This window comes from Lissotriton vulgaris, chromosome 12, assembly GCF_964263255.1.
Source record: "Lissotriton vulgaris chromosome 12, aLisVul1.2, whole genome shotgun sequence".
NCBI lineage: Eukaryota > Metazoa > Chordata > Amphibia > Caudata > Salamandridae > Lissotriton > Lissotriton vulgaris.
Genome location: NC_141700.1, coordinates 533,843,905 through 533,863,243, shown reverse-complemented (window position 1 = coordinate 533,863,243; position 19,339 = coordinate 533,843,905). Strand labels below are relative to the sequence as shown.

Here is a 19,339-nt window from a genome sequence, read left to right as displayed (position 1 = left end):
TGAAGTGAAGGTATAGGGCCCAAGATGTAGATTGGTGAATATAGGTGTAGGTGCATAATACGGAGTGATTTAAAATAGACTAAGCAAATGTCTGAAAATAATTTTAATCAGGGAGTGTGCTTGTCCAGTTAAAAAGGTGGTTGCCGCCATTAGAGGCAATGGTCTCTGGTGCCCAAAAAAGGGTGTTAAAAGGTCAACATGTTTTTTACCATCATGCAGTCAAAAATGATCAAAGGGGCAATTCATCAAGACCAAGGGAATCTAATCTACACAGCATTTGGAACCAGCGGTGAAATATATGGAAATCCAAATACTCAGTACCCTAAATCAGTGTACCTTAAAAGAGTTGTCTAAAGGCTGACCTGGAAATCAAAATAAACAAGGAGATGACAAAGTTGAATCAATCAATCAGTTAAAGCATCTTATACTAATGATGTACCATGCAACCATTGGCATGGTGCCAACAGTGATCATGTTGCACAGTTGATCAAAACAACATAAACAACACACGACAGGCGGGTGACAATCTTATACATGGAGGCACGGTTTCATACACTGTGAAAAATGGAGGACGGATAACTTGCCCATTTTGGGTAGTATACCTGCCTCCTTGAGTAAGCGCTGAGACCACATAAACTTTAGCGTGCTATGGAAATACAATTTAAACCATAAAAAGGCCCCAGGGAATACCCTAGTGTCTGAAAGGTCTGACAAGAATAGGTTCCGTACTGACATGGTCCAGATCACAGTACACCGACAACCTACTCCGTTTCAGGGGCCTCCCTCGGTGGTGAGGGCAATGGGGTCGTCAGCGGCTTTTATCCTGTGTTTGGTCTGTTAATTGTTTATAGGTGGTAGTAGTATGCCAAAAGATCAGCGCTATCCGGGGTGTATGGGTGCCATGGACGAGTTGACCCATAGTTCAGTGATCCAAAAAGAGGTGGCAGCATGGTTAAAGCATATAAGCCGATGGTCTGCTGTCTCTTGTGAAGGGGGCTATGTTGCATGAAGATCCATAGAAGTCAGTTCGTGAAGGCCAGAATTGGGCTATCTCAAAGCATCACTTACCATAGCCATTTTGAGACAATGTTTGGAGTAGTCTCATTTTACTAGGTTCAAAGATAATTCTTGTGCCTGTGTGTTGTAGTCATGTATAGAGCTGCAGTTGCAGTGCAACCGTAAAAATTGCCCATGGGGAAGGTTGTCCCGTAGTTCCTTGGGGTCGTGACTGGCATAAAGTAGGGGACTGTTGCAGTCTGGGGGCTTTTTGTACGTGGTCATAGTCAATTTTCCTCCCTCCTCCAGGTGAATCATGAGATCTAAGAAAGAAGCTTTGTATCAGAGAAATTGCTGGTGAAGCAAAGGGCTGTTGTTTTCAAATCATCACTAATAAAACAGCCATTTCAGGGAATGTTTTTTAAATTCTAACTTGTATTTGGCAGCCATGTTTAGGTGGTTGCTTATACATTTTTTCTCTTTTCATTATGTTAACACTTGCTTGGAATTAAAAAAATCAAGCATTGGTAAAACTGTAAGTACAGTGTTTGCTACAAACCTTTTGTCTTTGCTAACGATTGCTTTACCACCTGTTTAGTAGAACGTTATTGTTGAGGTAGCTGCTGGGCCCTTGCCAATATAGAAATAAAACACTTTCTAAAGCCAAAAATATTATTATAGTCTCAAAAACCACACGCAGCTTTAGTAGTACTTTTCACTGAAAGAAACTACTGTGTGAGTGGATGTGCTCTTTGTAAAACATATCAGAATGACATCACTTACAGTGCTGGGACGGTGGAAGTGGGTCGTCCCATTGCCCCCTGCTGTAGTGGCCTGAAGAAGAGTTGATTAGAATGGCTGGCTGAAAGCCCTAATAAGAACGTATAATATATATAATTTAAAATAGTAAAATCAAAAGGTCTTGCCTAAAGCCAAAACTAAAAAAAACATATTCTTCACACCAGCTTGCCAAGACCAGGCTGAACAGCTTTGCCAGTGCTTCTTTCTCCTTCCTGTGGATCATGACTGGGTAACTGACCCATGGACAGGGAGTTGGAAGAAACCAAATCTCAATGCATCGTGAACCTTCTTCGAATGTAACTGGCGAAACGTATGTAAATAAAAATTATGCATGACTGAAACTTCTGTAACCTCATAAATAAATCAATTCCTAAATAATTAAGCAAATAAATCGATAAACATAATTTTTGCCTTTGGGAAGACATTATTAGTTCTTCGGAAATGTATTTTACATTCATTTACAGTTTCAATTTTGACATTTTTATTAAAAATGAAAAAGCTCCTCTGGCAACACATACCCTCTATTTATGATTTCAATATTGCTGTTAAACCATTCAAGACACCTCATTGCATCATTTAACCATTCCCCTTTATCAGCTTACTTGTATTCTTTAAGGTGTGTTTGCATTAAATGATATTTAAAATGCAAACTCACATATAGTCAATTTTGTCAAATGAGATTATCATGTCTACCAGTATTCAGCTAATAAACAGATAATCCCAATTTTTTGTTTAGAATTGTTATCGTTAGATAAACGAGAGAGCATATAATTCGTATGCTAGTGCATACTAGTATGCAAAGATGCCATGCACATAGCATCACATCAGGTCCTTTTGTACTAATGGTGTTGGTTTCATAGCACCTTGTCCTGTGGGACTATCACAGTTGTCTGTGGTTGACGTCAGGGCGGACTGGCCGTAGCAGGCACCGGGCGTTTCCCTGGTGGGCCACCAAGGTGGGGGAGGCGTTGTCATTACCAGGAGGTAATATCTGCCTCCTGTAACAAAATCACACAGCTCTGCTGCACCCCCCTACCTCCCAGGGGGGGCGGCTGAGCTATTTGCCAGGGCCGGTTTCAGTTCCAAGTATTTCCCTGGCTGACATGGTGAGAAAATCAGTGCACACTAATACATAGCAGGGTTGGTATTGTTTCAGTAAAGCTGGCACTCTTCCAAGGTCTTCCGAGGTCTTGACACCAAACTAAGGTGCAGGCAGGTATAATTTTGTACTGGAGAGGTTTGGCAGTTGTGTTTGGAGTGACGCTGATACTTGGGAATAGACTATTTACTTCTTTACTCATTTCTCGTCGAATAAACACTTTCTGATTTAAAGAAACATATATATATATATATATATATATATATATATATATATATTATGCACATAACAATGACATCCATTCTAAAAATCATAGCCTGCTTTGCAGGAATTTCTGAGGTGAAAGTGCATCTGCTGGTATTGCTGGTGCCCTTCCAGCACAGATGTATTCTGAAGTGGTCACCATGTAAATGTGTCCTGCTTAGCATCGTAGCAAGAGTTCTCCCAGCACATTGGGGTCCTTGTTAATTTTCCTACCCTAGGTCCGCCATGCTCCCATGGTGGGCCTAGGTAGGGAAGATAGCATTGAGAGAGCTGTTCATACATGCAACAGACCTACTGATGCATGGAAGGTGCTGACCATTTGTCGTTTAGGTCTCTGACTTTGACAACTAGCTCCACCCATGATGGTTCTACTGGAGGTCAATCAGCACTTTCCCCCAACTGGGCTAAATTCATGTTTACATATACAAAAAGAATATACATAAATCAAGATTTTTTATCAAGATTCAGTGACTCCTGTGTATTACTAATGTACATTCCCATAATTACTGGTTGGATAATTTATATATTTGATCTATATTAATTATGATGTCTGGGCATCATCAATGATGGAAATGTAAAGTTTCTAAAAAAGATTCATGATATTATCAATGATAAAACATGTGTAGATAATAGACACTCCTGTCCTGTAAGTGCTAAGTAGTACTGTCAATATATTATGTATAAGACAAATGGTTGTATGTCAAAGTTTTGAGAGTCAAAATATACACCTGTAAAAGTAGTAAATGCAAGATATACACTGTCAACATATTGTTAGAGTAAGTATAAATAAGTAACTATTGATATATTATTCTGAAGTTACTGTTTGCCTATACATTCACAAGATGGGGCTCTTTGAAAATAAGTATTTTTAAGCTAGAGCCAATATTATCTATATTTGTTTACAATTTAGGTGGACAAGAACAAGAATTTAGAATTTTAAAACGTTATAAAATGTAGCCAAAATATAAGCATTCGTTTATGTTTATTGACTCATAAATAAAGTGATTGTTTATCAACGTTTTAAAATTCTCAGGAAATGTTCTTACTTCAAGCAATTTCCAGCAGTCACTGATTGCCCACAATGTTCACATGTGTAAGTATTTTCACGTTTGGAAATATACACGTGATTCACCAAGTACATATATCAAGCTAGAATGGATTGGGAATTTAAACTGTTTGATTGTCTACACTGAGAAGCACCTTCCCCTACACCAAAATAATTCTGGTGTGAGTTCCATCTACTTTCCAAACATGAATATTGATTTACTCCACATTTGCACAGTAATGTATGTCGGACTGTTTTCAAAGTGGTAAAACCCATATACTAGTGAGCTTGTGGGTACTCCTCTACTTTGGAAGGTATCCCTAACCTGGAACATGATCAAAAACCCTCTTTAACAGATTGACTCACATTGAAAACTCCACCATGTTAGTTGGTATATAAGAATGATGAAGTGCATTTACCATGGCAAATTCACATTCTGGGAATTATGAAAATAGACTGAAGGTATCAAAGAACACAAAAGTCACTTTAAAGTACCACTACCTTCAACATTCTGGCCCGAAATATTAGGTCACCATTATTATTTACTTTCTTGGGATTAAATATCAGAAAGATGAAATAATTCAAGCACTGTTGTATTTTTTTATCTATGTAGGCTCATAAAAAAATTAGGTCGGTAAGTGGTATTACAGGCCCTATTCTCAAAGCCATTTGCATACCTACTTTTAGTGTGGAAATAGTTTCAGTTAAGAGTGCAAATATAGTTTGCAATTAAAAATTTGCATTTGTAAATGAATTTATCTCATGCAATATTACAGCAGTATGATCCAATTTTAATAGGAAGGACATCTGGTAACATAGGCTGGGGGTCGTTTGTGTTACAAAGTGGGTATGCCTGTGTAATCTGGTTAATGGATTCAAACCTGTGGAGTTGTGGATGCTCACAAATCTTTAACAGGCCCATTTCTACAGGGATGTGATAAGAAACGTAAAGCCTGATTTAGAGTTTCACACATGGGTATTCCCTCACAAACCTAATGAATATCTTGTCCACTTTATTACAAGTGCCATATAATATAATGAATTTATAATAAGTTAGGTGGGATATCTTTCACATTTGTGACAGATTTACCATCCACCAAAATCTAAAGCAGACCCTCACTCCTATTTATGGTGAAACTCAATACCTATCTAAGGGGGTAAGTGGAGGAAATCCTCTCCAGTATTGTGGAGCTATAGAGGAATTATTATACACACTGGAATTTTTTTTCCCTGCGAATAACAAAAAGGAAAACTCGTGTATCATATTTAAGCATGTACACAATCATAAATGGCTGCACCTGGAAGGAAGATGAAATTCCCAAAGAACTCCAGACCTAAACCAGGGAATCTACAACTGTCACAGATTCACAAGCGAGTCATGGAATCTTTGGTGAACTCCATAGGAGTCATATTTTTGTGGCTCTCATAGAGAAGGTAGATTTTCAGTATAGAACCATAATCCTACAGCTAAACAGTAAAATTCAAATATACAGTGTGGAATTGTTAATCTAGCATTAAAAATGCATAAGCAATAAAGACCAAGTGATATATTTGTTAATCAAGACAATGAAACTGCAGTAGTCAATAAACTGTAAAACCACTAGTTGCAATGCAAACTATATATGCAATTTGAATACCGGGTGAAAAAAATAAAACAGATTCAGGGAATTATATCTATGAAAATACAAATATAGAGTGCTAACCTAATTTCATATTCATGTGTTTTTAGTACATTGTTTCAAGCAATCTTCAAAGCTTTCATTTTATATATCACACTTTCCAGTAGTATTTGGATAATTCATAACTAAGTATGAACTTCTGTATCCCATGATAGTCATTGTTCCGCGCCCGTTAAAGCAAGATACACAGCATTATATTGTTGCATAGTACATCAAATGTTAAAATAAACTCACAAATATGTAAACCATTTAATTTGTCTTTCAATGTATTTTATTTAGTAATTTTATTTAAAAATTGGGTCCATATGGATCTGCAGGTTAGGAAAAAATCCATACATTCAGTCCATGCCAATCAGAAAGTAAGACTGCTAAATCATTTTGGAAGTTCCGTAGATACTCCATACAAATAAGTCTTTTTTGAATGAAATAAATTGCAGAATTTAAGAAATTGGCAACATTTTCTAAACAGGAGACATTGCACTTATTTTCAAAAACAAATACTTGAGAAGTATTCAATCACGTGCATTGTTGCTGTATTAATTACAATTACATTTCAGATATAAAAGGTTGAGGGATGCATAGGTAACATCTGAATGCCAGTTTCTGAACTCATTCCTTGAAGTTAGTCATTAGCAGACATATAAAACAATACTATTGTAATTATGTTTTTTTATCTCAAGTTGTTTTAATTTCTACTGGAAAAATAATCAAACCCAGCTAAGAATTTGCCAAAGAAATATCCATTGAGCGAAAGTATCAGTTAGCAAGTAGGTGAAAAAATGCATCCATTTGTTATTTTGAAGTGGTAATTTAACTGGTCACCTGTCCCCTGCAGTGCCTTGTGCCGTATTCCCTACAATGGATATAATAATTGTTGGCATGATAAAGGTTTGATATTTTTTGTCGAAACTTACTTGGAAACATGTGATTGACAGGTCTACACGTTCTAATAAATTAGTGAATGGCAAACATCAGCTTAGATTAGTTCTGTGTTTTCAACCACCTAGGACGGATGATTGTTGAAATCCATTTTTTTACTAAGCCTTGCTGTTAGAAGCACCATGCATGGTGACTTAATAGGTAGTACATTTTATGTATTCAGGAATAGAAACCACATTATGAACAGTGAAATGATACTTCTGAAGATGCCTTGGCATACGGCAAAGGTGTTTATTCCTGTGAACAATAAAATAGATGCAAGAAAGTATTTATTAGTCAACAGAATTAAATAAAGTGTTCATAAAACGAAATAATTACCCCACAAATTAGGAAACATGACAACATCTTTAAGGTTTTTGACATTACAGGTGGACTGCATAGTAGCCAATTGCCTGCCTATCCACCAACCCTTCTCATGGCACTTCTGCATAAAATAGGCCCACTTTATATCAACTTCAATTTAAAGGCTGTTCAGTGAGTTGCCCAATATTTTTTTTCTGTTTCACTGGACAAGTAACATTGACGTGTGAATGACTCATTTGATTCTGAATAACAGCCCTTCACTATCCCAGCATAGCAATTTTAGAGTTCCTTTCTGGTTTTGGAAAACAGCAGACAACAAAGGTATAACACAAATGTTTGCCAACCTTCCAACAGTGATTAAAAACCCAATTGCACATATAAATCACTTTCAACATCTATAACCTGAGGCTGCACAGATGGAAGAAGCTGCTGGCTCTGTATTTTATCAGGGACTATTGGAAGAATTTAGGGATTCTGTATCCATGATGGTTATTCAAGATATATTTTCCACAGCCCATAAAGATTTACATTTGTAAATTGACACCCTATAATGGTACCATCACACAAAAGACAATAGGCTCCCAGGAGACTCTTGGTACTTGTCCCCTCAGAAATCCCAGCTTGTTTCTTGAGGGGAAACATATATAGGGCCTAATTACGATGCAAGTTGGAGTTCCGTCTGACTGGCACTGTGGAGGAAGCATGACCACCCGACTAGAAGTCAGTTGTCCTGCTGACCGCATTACGATGCCACCTCCTTCACTGCGCTTGCAATGTGTATACTTTGCATTGTGGAGTCTGCTGCAGGCTGTAGCACATGCAGCAGTACAAAATATACACATTTGAAACATCCCTGTATCATGTGGCAGGTACCATGTGGTACCTGCCACATGGTGCAGGCATGTTTAGGGGGCATTATAGGTGCCCTCAATGGCCTATACTGTAAGACCAGGGGGCAAGGGAGCCCTGCTAGGAGACCCCAAAGTCACTGTCCACCTGCCTTTTCATGAAAGGTTACCCACCATAAAGGGCTGGGGGAAAGGGATATCCTAATCCCTACGGCGGTGCCCGATCAGGCATCGCCCCCTTGTAGGGAATAGGAGTCCGTCCGCCGCACTGACGGGATCCTTGATCCTGTCGGAGATGGTGGTCTTTCCCTCCACCGGCTGAGATCTGACCACCTACATCCTAATGCGGCGATCAGATCCAATGGGCTGGATGGCGGTGGGACTGCCACCGACGACTTGATGGTGGTGGTCCCACCGCCATCGTAATCAGGCCCATAGGTAGGAAATCTAAGTCATCCACTTTCCTTTGTGGAAAATGGCCATCACTATGAAATTTGTTAGTGCTTATAACATGGAAAAAAATGACATTATGTTCACAGTTACCCGCATTTAGATGAAAGCAACACTTCCTCCTTGAAGGTAGAGCAGGGTCATGCTCTGAACAAGGGTCTGTGTCTGACTTTTGTAGAGCACACTTCCTTTTACGAGTGGAATAAACTATGAAGGTTGGTCCAGTGCCACTTTTTGCAATCATTCATTGTCCATCTTTTTCCATCATTCTGGACAGCACCTGGCTTCATTAACATAACCCAATCATCGGGTGGAAGCAGTAGATAATCATATTTTATTTATTAAAATATTGCCAACAGTAATTACACCCCATGCCCAGACATTGATGTGTTTGTCATTGGAAAAAACCAATGGCAATAGCAAGGTACCGGTAGCCTGCAGACAGATGTCTCCAGTCTTCTCAAAAGGAGTACAAATGTGCATCCATTTGATTCCCAATGCCAAGATCTTCCATAAACATTTATAATCATATGGCAAAGGAACAAAATGTATTAAAATTGATCTGTTGGAGAACCTCAAGATGGGTTTCGTATGTTATTTTTTCTCGTTCACTGTGGCTCATGTTTTCTAAGGGTATTTGCAACTATTGGAGTCTGTTCACAAATTGCATTTTGTAGAATGTTTTGTTTTACACAAACCTACATGTGAGGTTCCACCTCCACCTCACCTATCTTTTTCTGTGCTGAGATCGCGGTTCACAATGCGGAGTATCCACACATGTGAGTATATGGTTTAGTAGTAATTTGGGACAGACAGAGGTGAGTGACTGGAAAATGGGGTTTACTCACTACAAAATGTGCAGAGTTAAGGGTGGAATAAGGACCAGTTAAAGGAGGGTTAGGGAGGGGTTTAGGGTGGGACATGAACCCACCCAAAAATAGTAAGCCAATTCATGTTCAAAAACTGCACTTCTAAGTTAGTACAGTCAAAAAGGATCAATAGTCAAAAATTTACTTGAGCTGGTTGCGTCCTCCCACCCCAGGAACTCATCAATAACTAAGCCACACACATAGCTTTGTATAACACGTCTTTATTCTTCTTTGTGTAACTGCAAACTCAACATTCTAAATCAGCCTTCATTGCATTCCTCTCTAACACTTACATCACAGCTCTACAGAGTCCATCAGGAGCCAAAAGGATTCCAACGGTGCTAACTTGCAAGACACTACACAGCTCAGAGATGGAGTGAGTTCAGTACCATACAAGGCCAACCAGTGGTGCTGCAACACCCAATATGGAAAAAAATAGAGGTAGGTACTTATAAAAACATAGGAATTAATAGTAAATGAATTCATAATATAAATGCATTTTTTTAGTTTCATTTACACTTCAGAAAAATAGTTTACATTTAATACGATATATTCAAAATAATGTTATTTTAAAGTTAAATTAAGTTAGTAACACTGTAACTTTTTTGCATTGCAATAATAAAATACATATATATTGTACTGTGATAGATATATATATACATGTTCGCCATGCTTTGAAAATGCCTTGATGCACTCCCTGCAAGAGAAATCACCAACTCCGAATTCGTTGCCAAAAGATTTTCATTATTCTAGCACAGTGAGCCAGGAAAAAACACCCAACGCGTTTCGGCGAGAAAATCGCCTTGCTTACACATATACATATATCACAGTACAAAGGTGCCTGCTGTAGGAAGACGACAACACCACTGGTAAGTATCAGGCAAGTCGATTTATTCAAAGAAGTAGCAGCTTCTTTGAATAAACCAACCTGGCTGATACTTACCAGTGGTGTTGTCGTCTTCTACAGCAGGCACCTTTGTACTGTGGTCTTTAGCGGCTTGCCTGAGCCGCGGTAGATAACCCGATGCTGTTCCAGTATCCCAGCAAATCCGTCAAGCGGCGGATTTGCATATGGTGCTGGTGCGGTTCTTCAAAGCAACACAAGCGGTGGCAGTGCACAGACAGCTTGTGCCACGATCCACTTGTATGGTATGGACTTTTATTTTGGTTCAAACAGCAGGCAACTCACTTAAGAACAGTGGTTGTAACTACAAGAACCAAGAGGCCACGGTGTGGGCCACGCCCACTGAGGCGGAGTTTTTGGAACTTAATAAGTGGCGCCAAATATCGCTTTGCTGTTTCCTAGCCCAATGCCCCTGATGAAGTGATTTATGAAACGCATTGGGGTGGAACTTTAATGTTTAGTGGACTGCTCTACGGTCACGCTGCTGCTTCTTTGAATAAACTGACTTGGCTCTGATACTTACCAGTGGTGTTGTCGTCTTCTACAGCAAGCACCTTTGGTATGTGATATATATATATATATATATATATATATATATATATATATATATATATATATATATATATATATATATATATATATATATATATATATATCCTACTGGTGGTAGCCAGTAGGTAATAAAAGTTAGGACCTAGACCATAGAAAAATGGCAATACTCTATTCCCAATAACTTTGGTGCCGATTGACGAATCTTCGCAAAATTTTCAAAATGAATTCTTTGTTGATATCAGCTCCTATGTTGCAAGTTTGGGTGTGATTCATCAAGGGAGAGCCGAGAAAAAAGGGGGTCCCAAAGCGTGTTTTCTCCATGTTCATTTCCATAGGAAACTTTGGGCAAGGCTACAAGTCGAACGTGTGAACCAAATTATTCCAAATTTGGCAGGGAGAAGGGTCTTGGTCTAGAAAGCACGCTTTTGTTTATTTGGTGTAAATTCGTTCAGTAGCTTTGGAGAAATACCAAAATGTACAGATAACGATATTTGAGAATTCTGCCATCTGATTGGCTGAGGCGTTATGAGCACAAGCTTGCTGCTGATTGGCTGCGAACGGTGTGAGCGGTTGCAACTAGGAAGTTTTGGCCGCCATTTTGTGATTCCGTTGAAGCGAGTAAGGGGAAAAAAAGGTGAGAAAAGTGGGAAAGAGAAGGGTAGGAGCACTGTAACCTCTGTTGGGTGTTTAGGGTGTGCTATAGATGGGGTGCAAAGTGAAGTATTCACCCCTACTGGTGTGAAAGTGGTGGGCTATGGAAAATAAGAGAGGTATTGCCTAGAATCTGATGCTGCTAAGGTGAGCTGGTGTGGGACTCTGGGATTAAAGCGTGAGCCCAAATTGTGTGTCTTATGCTGTGAAGTCATGTGCTGTGGCCGCTGCACTACACTTGTCGAAGTAGTGTCAGCATGTGTTCATAACTACTAGGATGAGCTACAGACCCGTACTGATCTGAAAGTCCTGGGTTACGGAAAATGTGTGAGGTACTGTCTAAAGTCTCGTGTTGCTAAGCTGAGCTGCTGCCGGACACGGGGATGAAAGCGTGAGTCCAAACTGTGTTTCATATACTTTGAAGTCATGTGCTCTGGCCTATGTGCCACATCTGTCCAAGTAGTGTCAGCATGTAGTTATAGCTACTTGGATGAACTTTGTTTCGAACATTGTGGCTTGTGTATGGTGCTTAGGGGGTAATATAGAGGGAGTGCGAAGGTAAATTTGCACGTATCAAATCAATTCAGTATTTGTAAAGTGCTAACACTCACTCCTACGGGTCTGATGGCGCTGGGGGCGTAAGCCGAGCTGCTGCTGGAGTCGGGGTAAAGTCGATGAACTACTGACCCCTACCGGTCTAAAAGTGCGGAGTATGGAAATTAAGTGAGGTATTGCCTAGAGTGTCATGTTGTTAAATTGAGCTGCTGCTGGACTCGGGGATGAACCGTGAGCCTAAACTGTGTGTGCTATGCTGTGAAGTCATGTGCTCTGGGCGCTGTGCCAAACGTGTTCAACTTGTATATGGTGTTTAGGTGGTGTATAGGGAGTGCAAAGGTAAATCAATACAGTATTTGTAAAGTGCAAACTACTCACCCTTATGGGTGAGTAGAGCCGGGGATCAAAGCGATAGGTCTGTGCTGTAAAGTGAGATGGTCTGGCCGCTGCGCCACAGCTGTGTGGAGAATACATTTTGGCAAGGGTCCTGGAGTTGCCGTTAATCGGCCCTAAAATAGCGGGCCTAAGTTGTAAGTTATAGGGTGGCTCTAAAAAGAGGCCTTGTGTTCATTAGTTGGAGCTACATATAAGCGCTGATGCACAGCTTCAAGTTATTCAGGAAAACTTGGTTTCCCTGATCTGTGAAGTGTACTCCATCACTTCTGTATATATCCACCACATCAAAATGTATGTTGTTGTAGATGGAGCCCATTTTGTGGTCTCTGAGGTATGCAGACACAACTTTGTTGACTTTCTTCTGAGATTTTTCAATCTGAGGACAAAATTGTTTGGACCAATTCCGCTTCTGTTTTTGACATATATTGGAATATACAAAGACAGTTTGAGGCAAAAGTAACATCAATTGTCCAAAAGTGTCCTTGATAAGCATTTCCAAACCTACCCCAGTCAATGTGCCTAGGTCGTTTCCACCACAGTGCACAATCATAAGGTCAGGATGTTGGAGATGCAAACAGGTTTTAACCAAAGGCAACAATTGGTGCCACTTCAATCCTTTCTGCCCAAACCATTTAATGTCCACATTTTATAAACCTAGGTCTAAGTCAAAACGTCTCTGTTCTGCATATGGTATGGCTGGAAGGTATGGAAAGATGTCTGTCACTCATGCAGTTCCTTCTTAGAATAAGAGATATGTTTAAAGATGGGGAACTAGTTTCTTTTCGCATACAAAATGGTACCTGATTGGGAGATGAAAAGGATTGTTTTTTAAACATAGGGTGCACATTCAATTTGTGGAAAAGCATCTTTGTTATTGGTTAAGAAAATGCAGTTTGAACGTGGAGTTTCATATTATAGGATAAAATTTGATCAACTCAACCACACCTTCTACTTGCATTTGAAATGCAGCGTTCGAACTTCAAACAATCGTGCACGTGCCGTTAAATGTTTGAGAAAATGTTGCAAAAAATATCGTCTGGTTTAAAAAAAATGATTAACTTTTAAACTCCACGTGTTGTAGAATGTTTTAGAAAGTGTGTTGATAGAATACGTTGTATTTCTGACTTCTATGTGTACTTGAATATTAATAAAATTGTTTATATGGAAAATTAGAAAGACAGTAATAGAGAGAACTTTTGAAAGCTAAAAGAATCAAGGAACTATTCTAATTTGTTCTTTATTACCTACTGGTGGTCGCCAGTAGGTAGTTATAGAGTTAGGACCGAGTTTCCATAGGAAGAAAATTTTTGGTTTTGCTTATAACTTTGGCAACATTTGATGAATCTTCAGGAAATTTCGAAAACGTATTCTTTCTTCATATCAGCTCCGATGTTGAGAGTTTGGGGTGATTAGTCAAGGGGGGGCAAGATAAAAGGGGGTCCCAAAACATGTTTTCTATATGTTAATTTCCATAGGAAAGTTTAGACAAGGCTACAGGTCGAACGGGTGAACGGAATTACCCCAAATTTGGAAGGGAGAATGGTCTTGGTGTAGAAAGAACACCTTTGTTTATTTGGTGTAAATCTGTTCAGTAGTTTTTTAGAAGCATCGAAATTTATAGATATCAATATTTGGGAATTCTGCCACCTGATTGGCTGAGGCGTTACGAGCAGGAGCTTGCTGCTTATTGGCTGTGATGGTGTTACAACTAGGAAGTGTTGGCCGCCAGTTTGTGATACCGTTGAAGCGAGTGAGGGGAAAAAAGGGCAAAACAAGTAGGAAAGGAGGGTAAGAGCACTGCAAGCTTTGTGGGGGAGTGTGAAGCGAAGTAGTCACTGTTACCAGTCTGAAAGCGTGGTGTTGCTCAGAGTGACATGGTGCTGATATGATATGGTGCTACACTCAGGTATGAAACAGGGAGTCTAAACCATGAGGTCATTGCTGTAAAGTGATGTGGTCTGGTGTTTGTAGCATACATGTGCAAGTAGTGTTAGTAAGTGTTTATACCATACAGGGAGTGGGAAGTGAACTACTGACCCGTACTGGGTGTTGATAGTATACCGGAAGCGGGAAGCGAAGTAGTTACGCCTACCGGTGTGAAGACTTGGGGATGAAAGCAAGGTGATTGCTGTAAAAGGATGTGCTCTGGGCGCTGTAGTATACGTGTGCAAGTAGTGTTAGTAGGCGTTTATACCATACAGGGAGTGGGTAGGGAACAACTGACCTGTACCGTGCGTTTATACTATACCGGAAGTGGGAAGCAAAGTACTCACGCCTACCGGTGTGAAGACTCGGGGATCAAACCGAGCTGATTGCTGTAAAGTGATGGGCTCTGGGTGCTGTAGGATACTAGCCGCTGTAGTATAAGTGTGTAAGTAGTGTTAGTATGCGTTTATAGTATATAGGGAGTGGGAGCCGAACTACTCACCCCTGTTGGTGTGAAGACTCGAGGATTAAACCGTGAGCTTGAATTGTGAGCTCATTGCTGTAAAGTGATGTGCTCTGGCACTGTAGCATACCTGTGGAAGTAGTGTTAGTTTGCGTTTATACAATATAGGGAGTGGGAAGTGTATACTTACCCATACCGGTCTCAAGACTCGTGAATGAAACCATGAGCTCATTGCTGTAAAGTAGTGTGCGCTGTGTAGAATTCCAATGTAAGTCATAGTAGAATGTTAGTATGTAATTCTACTAGAATCTAAGTATGTAATGTTAGAATGTAGGACTGTCATGAGGGGAACCTTGCGGAGTTTGTATACAGTGCTGGAGAAGACTGTTGCCTTGCTGTCTGCTCCTGTTGGTGGTTGTTTCAGGTGTCTTGTTTTTCTGTAATAAGTCTACTTATTGGATCCACTGCTGTCTGCCTTTTCACTACATAAATTTGACAACGAGTTGGAGAAGGTAAAAAGAAAGCAGCACTCACCAATATTTCAAAATTGCTTCCGTTGTGCTGAAGACCCATTTTCTTCGTGTCGCTATTTCTACTCATGCCAGGGTCGTCAGCTCATTGAACTATGTCATCCGACTTCTGGTAGGATTTAAATTTTTAGATTTTGTGCTTCCTCTGCTTCTTCACTACATTCTGGTCGCTGTACTAAACGTGTGTAAGTAGTGTTAGTATGCGTTTATACTAACAAATGCATTATGGTCCTAGGGAGGGCGACATGTCAGGCGCAGCTCCTACAATGTTCTGGGGTGTGCATTCGCGGGACATTTGTGTTTCCTATTAGAGGGCTGGTGCATGGCTTCCACCCTGTAATATCAAATCCTTGTTTGACTAATTGTAGCGAGAGGAGGGAAACCTCGTATCGATTTAATTAGAGGGGATGCGGATGGTAAAAATGGAGAGAAAAAAAGAAACAAAAAAGCGGGGTCTGACCCGTTTTTTTAAATGAGGCCCCTGGTGAGTAATGATCTGTGGCCAATCCAATTATTATATTGCGGGGTCTCTATAGGACTGGGGATTTTAATGTCACATGTAAATTAGGCTTGGAAGGGCACAGAGACGTTTTGCAGCCTAGGGGACCGCCACCTTCCCGGGTATTGTTTACTAATTGTTTGGTAGGTTCGAGGCCAACAGAAGTTCGGGGATCGCCACACTCCTCGGCTTTATTTAAATATGCAGGGTGGTCCTCGGCAGTCCCTGAAGCCTCGTTGGTCCTAGGCAGTGCCTTATTTGTTTGGTAATCACAAGGGCAGTACTTATGGTGTTATAAAGTGATACACTCATAGAACTCCTACAGTTGTAGAATTACCCAGGCTTAATTTGTCTAATATTCAGTTAGATTATGTTTGGTAGGTGCACCGTAATATTAAAAATAATTTGTCCTTAAAATCTCCTATAAACAGATGATTTTCACAATAAATAATAGACAAGTGTTGTCAGAAAAAGAAGACCTATACACTCAGTTACAAAAGTAACCTTTATTAAAATAAATAAATAGAAATGTAAGTTTAATAGAACAAACATTATAATATAAAAAACATGGGTTGGACTCCAGTGGAAGCAGCATAGGAAACCTGCAAGACAAAAATTAAACATAAGTATGTGTGTTATGTGGAAGAGGTAAAGAAAGTTAGTCCGAATGAAAGGACGGTAGTGAGAATGGAGGGTAGGGGGAGCGTGTGGAAGGGAGAAGGGGAGGGAGAGTCAAAAGAAGAGAGGGAGGAGGAGACAGAGCGTCAGCCTACTGCACCCAGCCCTTAGTGTTGACCCTCCCATCACCCGTTTGTCTAGGACAATGGGGTCCATGACAAAGAGTGTGGTTCAGCAAGTCCTTTAAATGAAACACATGAGGCCAGAGATTAGGGGCCATATTATCAAGGAACGGCAATAAAATTATCACCGCTTTAGTAGCAGGAAACTGCTGCTAAAGAGGTGATAAGGGGATGATAATATGCCCTGGTGAATTCCCATAGAAGCCCAGGTTCTGGTGTGAACCTGGGCTTCTATGGGAATTCACAAGGGCATATTATCAAGCCCCTTTATCGCCGCTTTAGCTGCAGTTTCCTGCCGCTAAATCTGTTATCGCCGTTCTTTGATAATATAGTTTTACATTATTAGCTACGGGAAAATCACTTGCCTTCACCTGTGCACCCAGGGTACTGCACCCCAGCCCCTTCCCCCGCACTGTATTCAAATGTAGGTCTTGCACACCGAGGCTTCACTGATCACCTGCCACCACCTGTGTGTCCCACCACGTGTTGGTGCAAGCTCGAGTCCGGGGTATGTTTGTACTGTAGACCAGGTCTCCGGTCAGAGACGTTATCTTGATACCACGATGGAAGGTGCCAGAATGTCCAGGGCATCATTGCGGGGCAGCTCCCGCTCGGCCCTTCTTCAGGCAATCAATTGAATGTCTGAAAAGGGAGAAAAAATTTAATGGTGGAAATGTCTGGAGGTAAATGAAGGTTTATTTCAAGCTTGATAGAAAACAGGAGTTGAGCGCATCCTTCGTTTTTGAAGTGCGATCTACCAACTGTTAGTGGTAATCGTGGTTCAAAGAGGAGTTGAAGTGCTCGAGAATTCACAAGGTTAATTAATTATACGTTATACAAAGGTTTATATAGAAAGGAACAGAGCGCATGCTAGAAGCATAATGTGCGCTTGTAATGCAGTAGCTGGAAGCCTGTGTGCATTTCCACTTAGTATTGAGCTCACTATAGTGCCCTAAAAGCCAATGCCATGTGTCTGTAGGGCAGCGCTGCACACTGGCTCAGGCCTACAGTATGCTACAGCAGGTCCTCAAAATGAGACAGATGTGACTGAATGAGGTCAGAGATCTCATCATTATGCAAGGCAACATCGCTTTTTTGCACGTGCTCACTCATGGTGATGCACCCCACCCGCAGCACCGCGCTCAAGAGGTGTCTGTAGGGCAACTTCCCGCTGGCTCAGGCATACCGTACGGTCCAGCAGGTCTTTAAAATGAGAAAGAGATGAAACTGAATCAGGTCAGAGATCACATCATTACGCACAGCAACATCGTTTGTTTGCACCTGCGCAGCGAGGGTGATGAACCCCATCCGTCCCGCCACACTGCGCTCAATTGGAGGCCCTGTGTACCCAGGCCGCTCTGCTTACCTGCTGTCATTGCTGTGTGAGCAAACACTAGGGGCAGCAATGCTCAAAATTCAGGAGGAGTGATGATTGAAGGATGGTGAACACCTCATGGATCCCTTTTGTAGACGACGGGCAGTAGGGCTCACAACTTAGAGCCTGTATTGATTGCCAGGATGGTGTACACCTCATGGATCCCTTTTTTTTGTTGCGCATTGTGATATGCGAGGTGGATGCGGCCATGTCACCTGAGGCAGTGTGGAAGAAGAGCGTCATGCATTGTCGTGGTTATCCTATTTATACATATGCAAAGTGGGCTGGGCTTGCGTACGCCAGGCCAGCGTAGGGGTGTGAATAATTATTCTGGGGACCTGGGCCTTGTTCAGTTCCTGTCTGGCCAGGAAGTGTACTTATGTGTGTTTCTTTTGTAGTTTTGACCTCGCAGAGTGTGCAATTTAGATTAGTGTAGCATGTAATGGGAGGGCGGAGACTATAGTTAATGAGATGGTGTTTGAAAATATTGAATGGTGAACATTACATGTCGTTGTCAAGGTTGTGGATATGCGCAGACACGCATGTCAATGGTGTGCGTTATTTTTGAAAGTGTTGCTATCGCGAAGCGTACACATGTGAATGTGGTTGGATGGAGGGAGAATCAGTAGTGAGCCTACGTCATTCATAGTGATAACACTCATCACAGTCAAGGAATACATGTCAAATGTGAATCTGAAAGTCTCACATATAACACATTAGTATATTGGTAAAACCTGACAACAGAGCGTACAGCAAAAGAAATCTATACATTGCTGTTTGTCACATGTGATCTAGGATGTGCATTCTGCCCATGGCTCCTGATACTTCTTAGAGCCATGAATACCCAGGCCGAAAGGGAGCACAATAATGCACACACACACACACACACCAGGGGCATCGTGTAACACACTTTTTTTTAATGTAACATTTCAGATGCATGGCCATCACACGTGGAAGGCTAATGTAGAGATCATGAATATTGATCAAGATGATCGTTGCATGTTGTGTGTAGTATAAGATGTGTACACAGCAAAAAAAGTTTTCAAAAAAGCTCTCTAAGCAGAAGAGGTGTCTCTCATCAAACGCTGTAGAGAGAATGAGTTAAATGGGTGGGGTCGTCCAACTGTTACAATGGGAAATGTTATGAAGCAATCAAATGCTTTTTTTTAAGGTCACATGGCAATCGCGCACCGAGCCCGCAAGGGGGCCACACCCGATGCGATTTTGACAAAATATATTTATCATAATGTACGTTTATTACAGTTAGAAATATATAAATGTTTGAAATAGTTTAGATTATCGCTTGCTTTCCTATACTGTTTAAAGTTATTTAGATATACTTTTGAGACAAAAAAAGAGGGAAAGGTGTACCTGGTGCGACACCATACATCTGTG

The 19,339-nt window shown here is 40.7% G+C and overlaps 1 protein-coding gene across 2 annotated transcripts in view; it reads right to left on the bottom strand.

Moving 5' to 3' along the window:
• Positions 1-6,165: 6,165 nt before the first annotated feature.
• The window catches only part of LOC147677681 (SLAM family member 5-like), a 98,573-nt gene continuing 85,399 nt past the window's right edge, over positions 6,166-19,339 (bottom strand). For both annotated transcript variants that reach the window (XM_086946485.1, XM_086946486.1), the window contains exon 4: positions 6,166-7,060. In XM_086946485.1, coding sequence (XP_086802611.1) covers positions 6,975-7,060 — 86 coding nt within the window. In that variant the 3' untranslated portion in view covers positions 6,166-6,974. The remainder of the gene's footprint in view (positions 7,061-19,339) is intronic.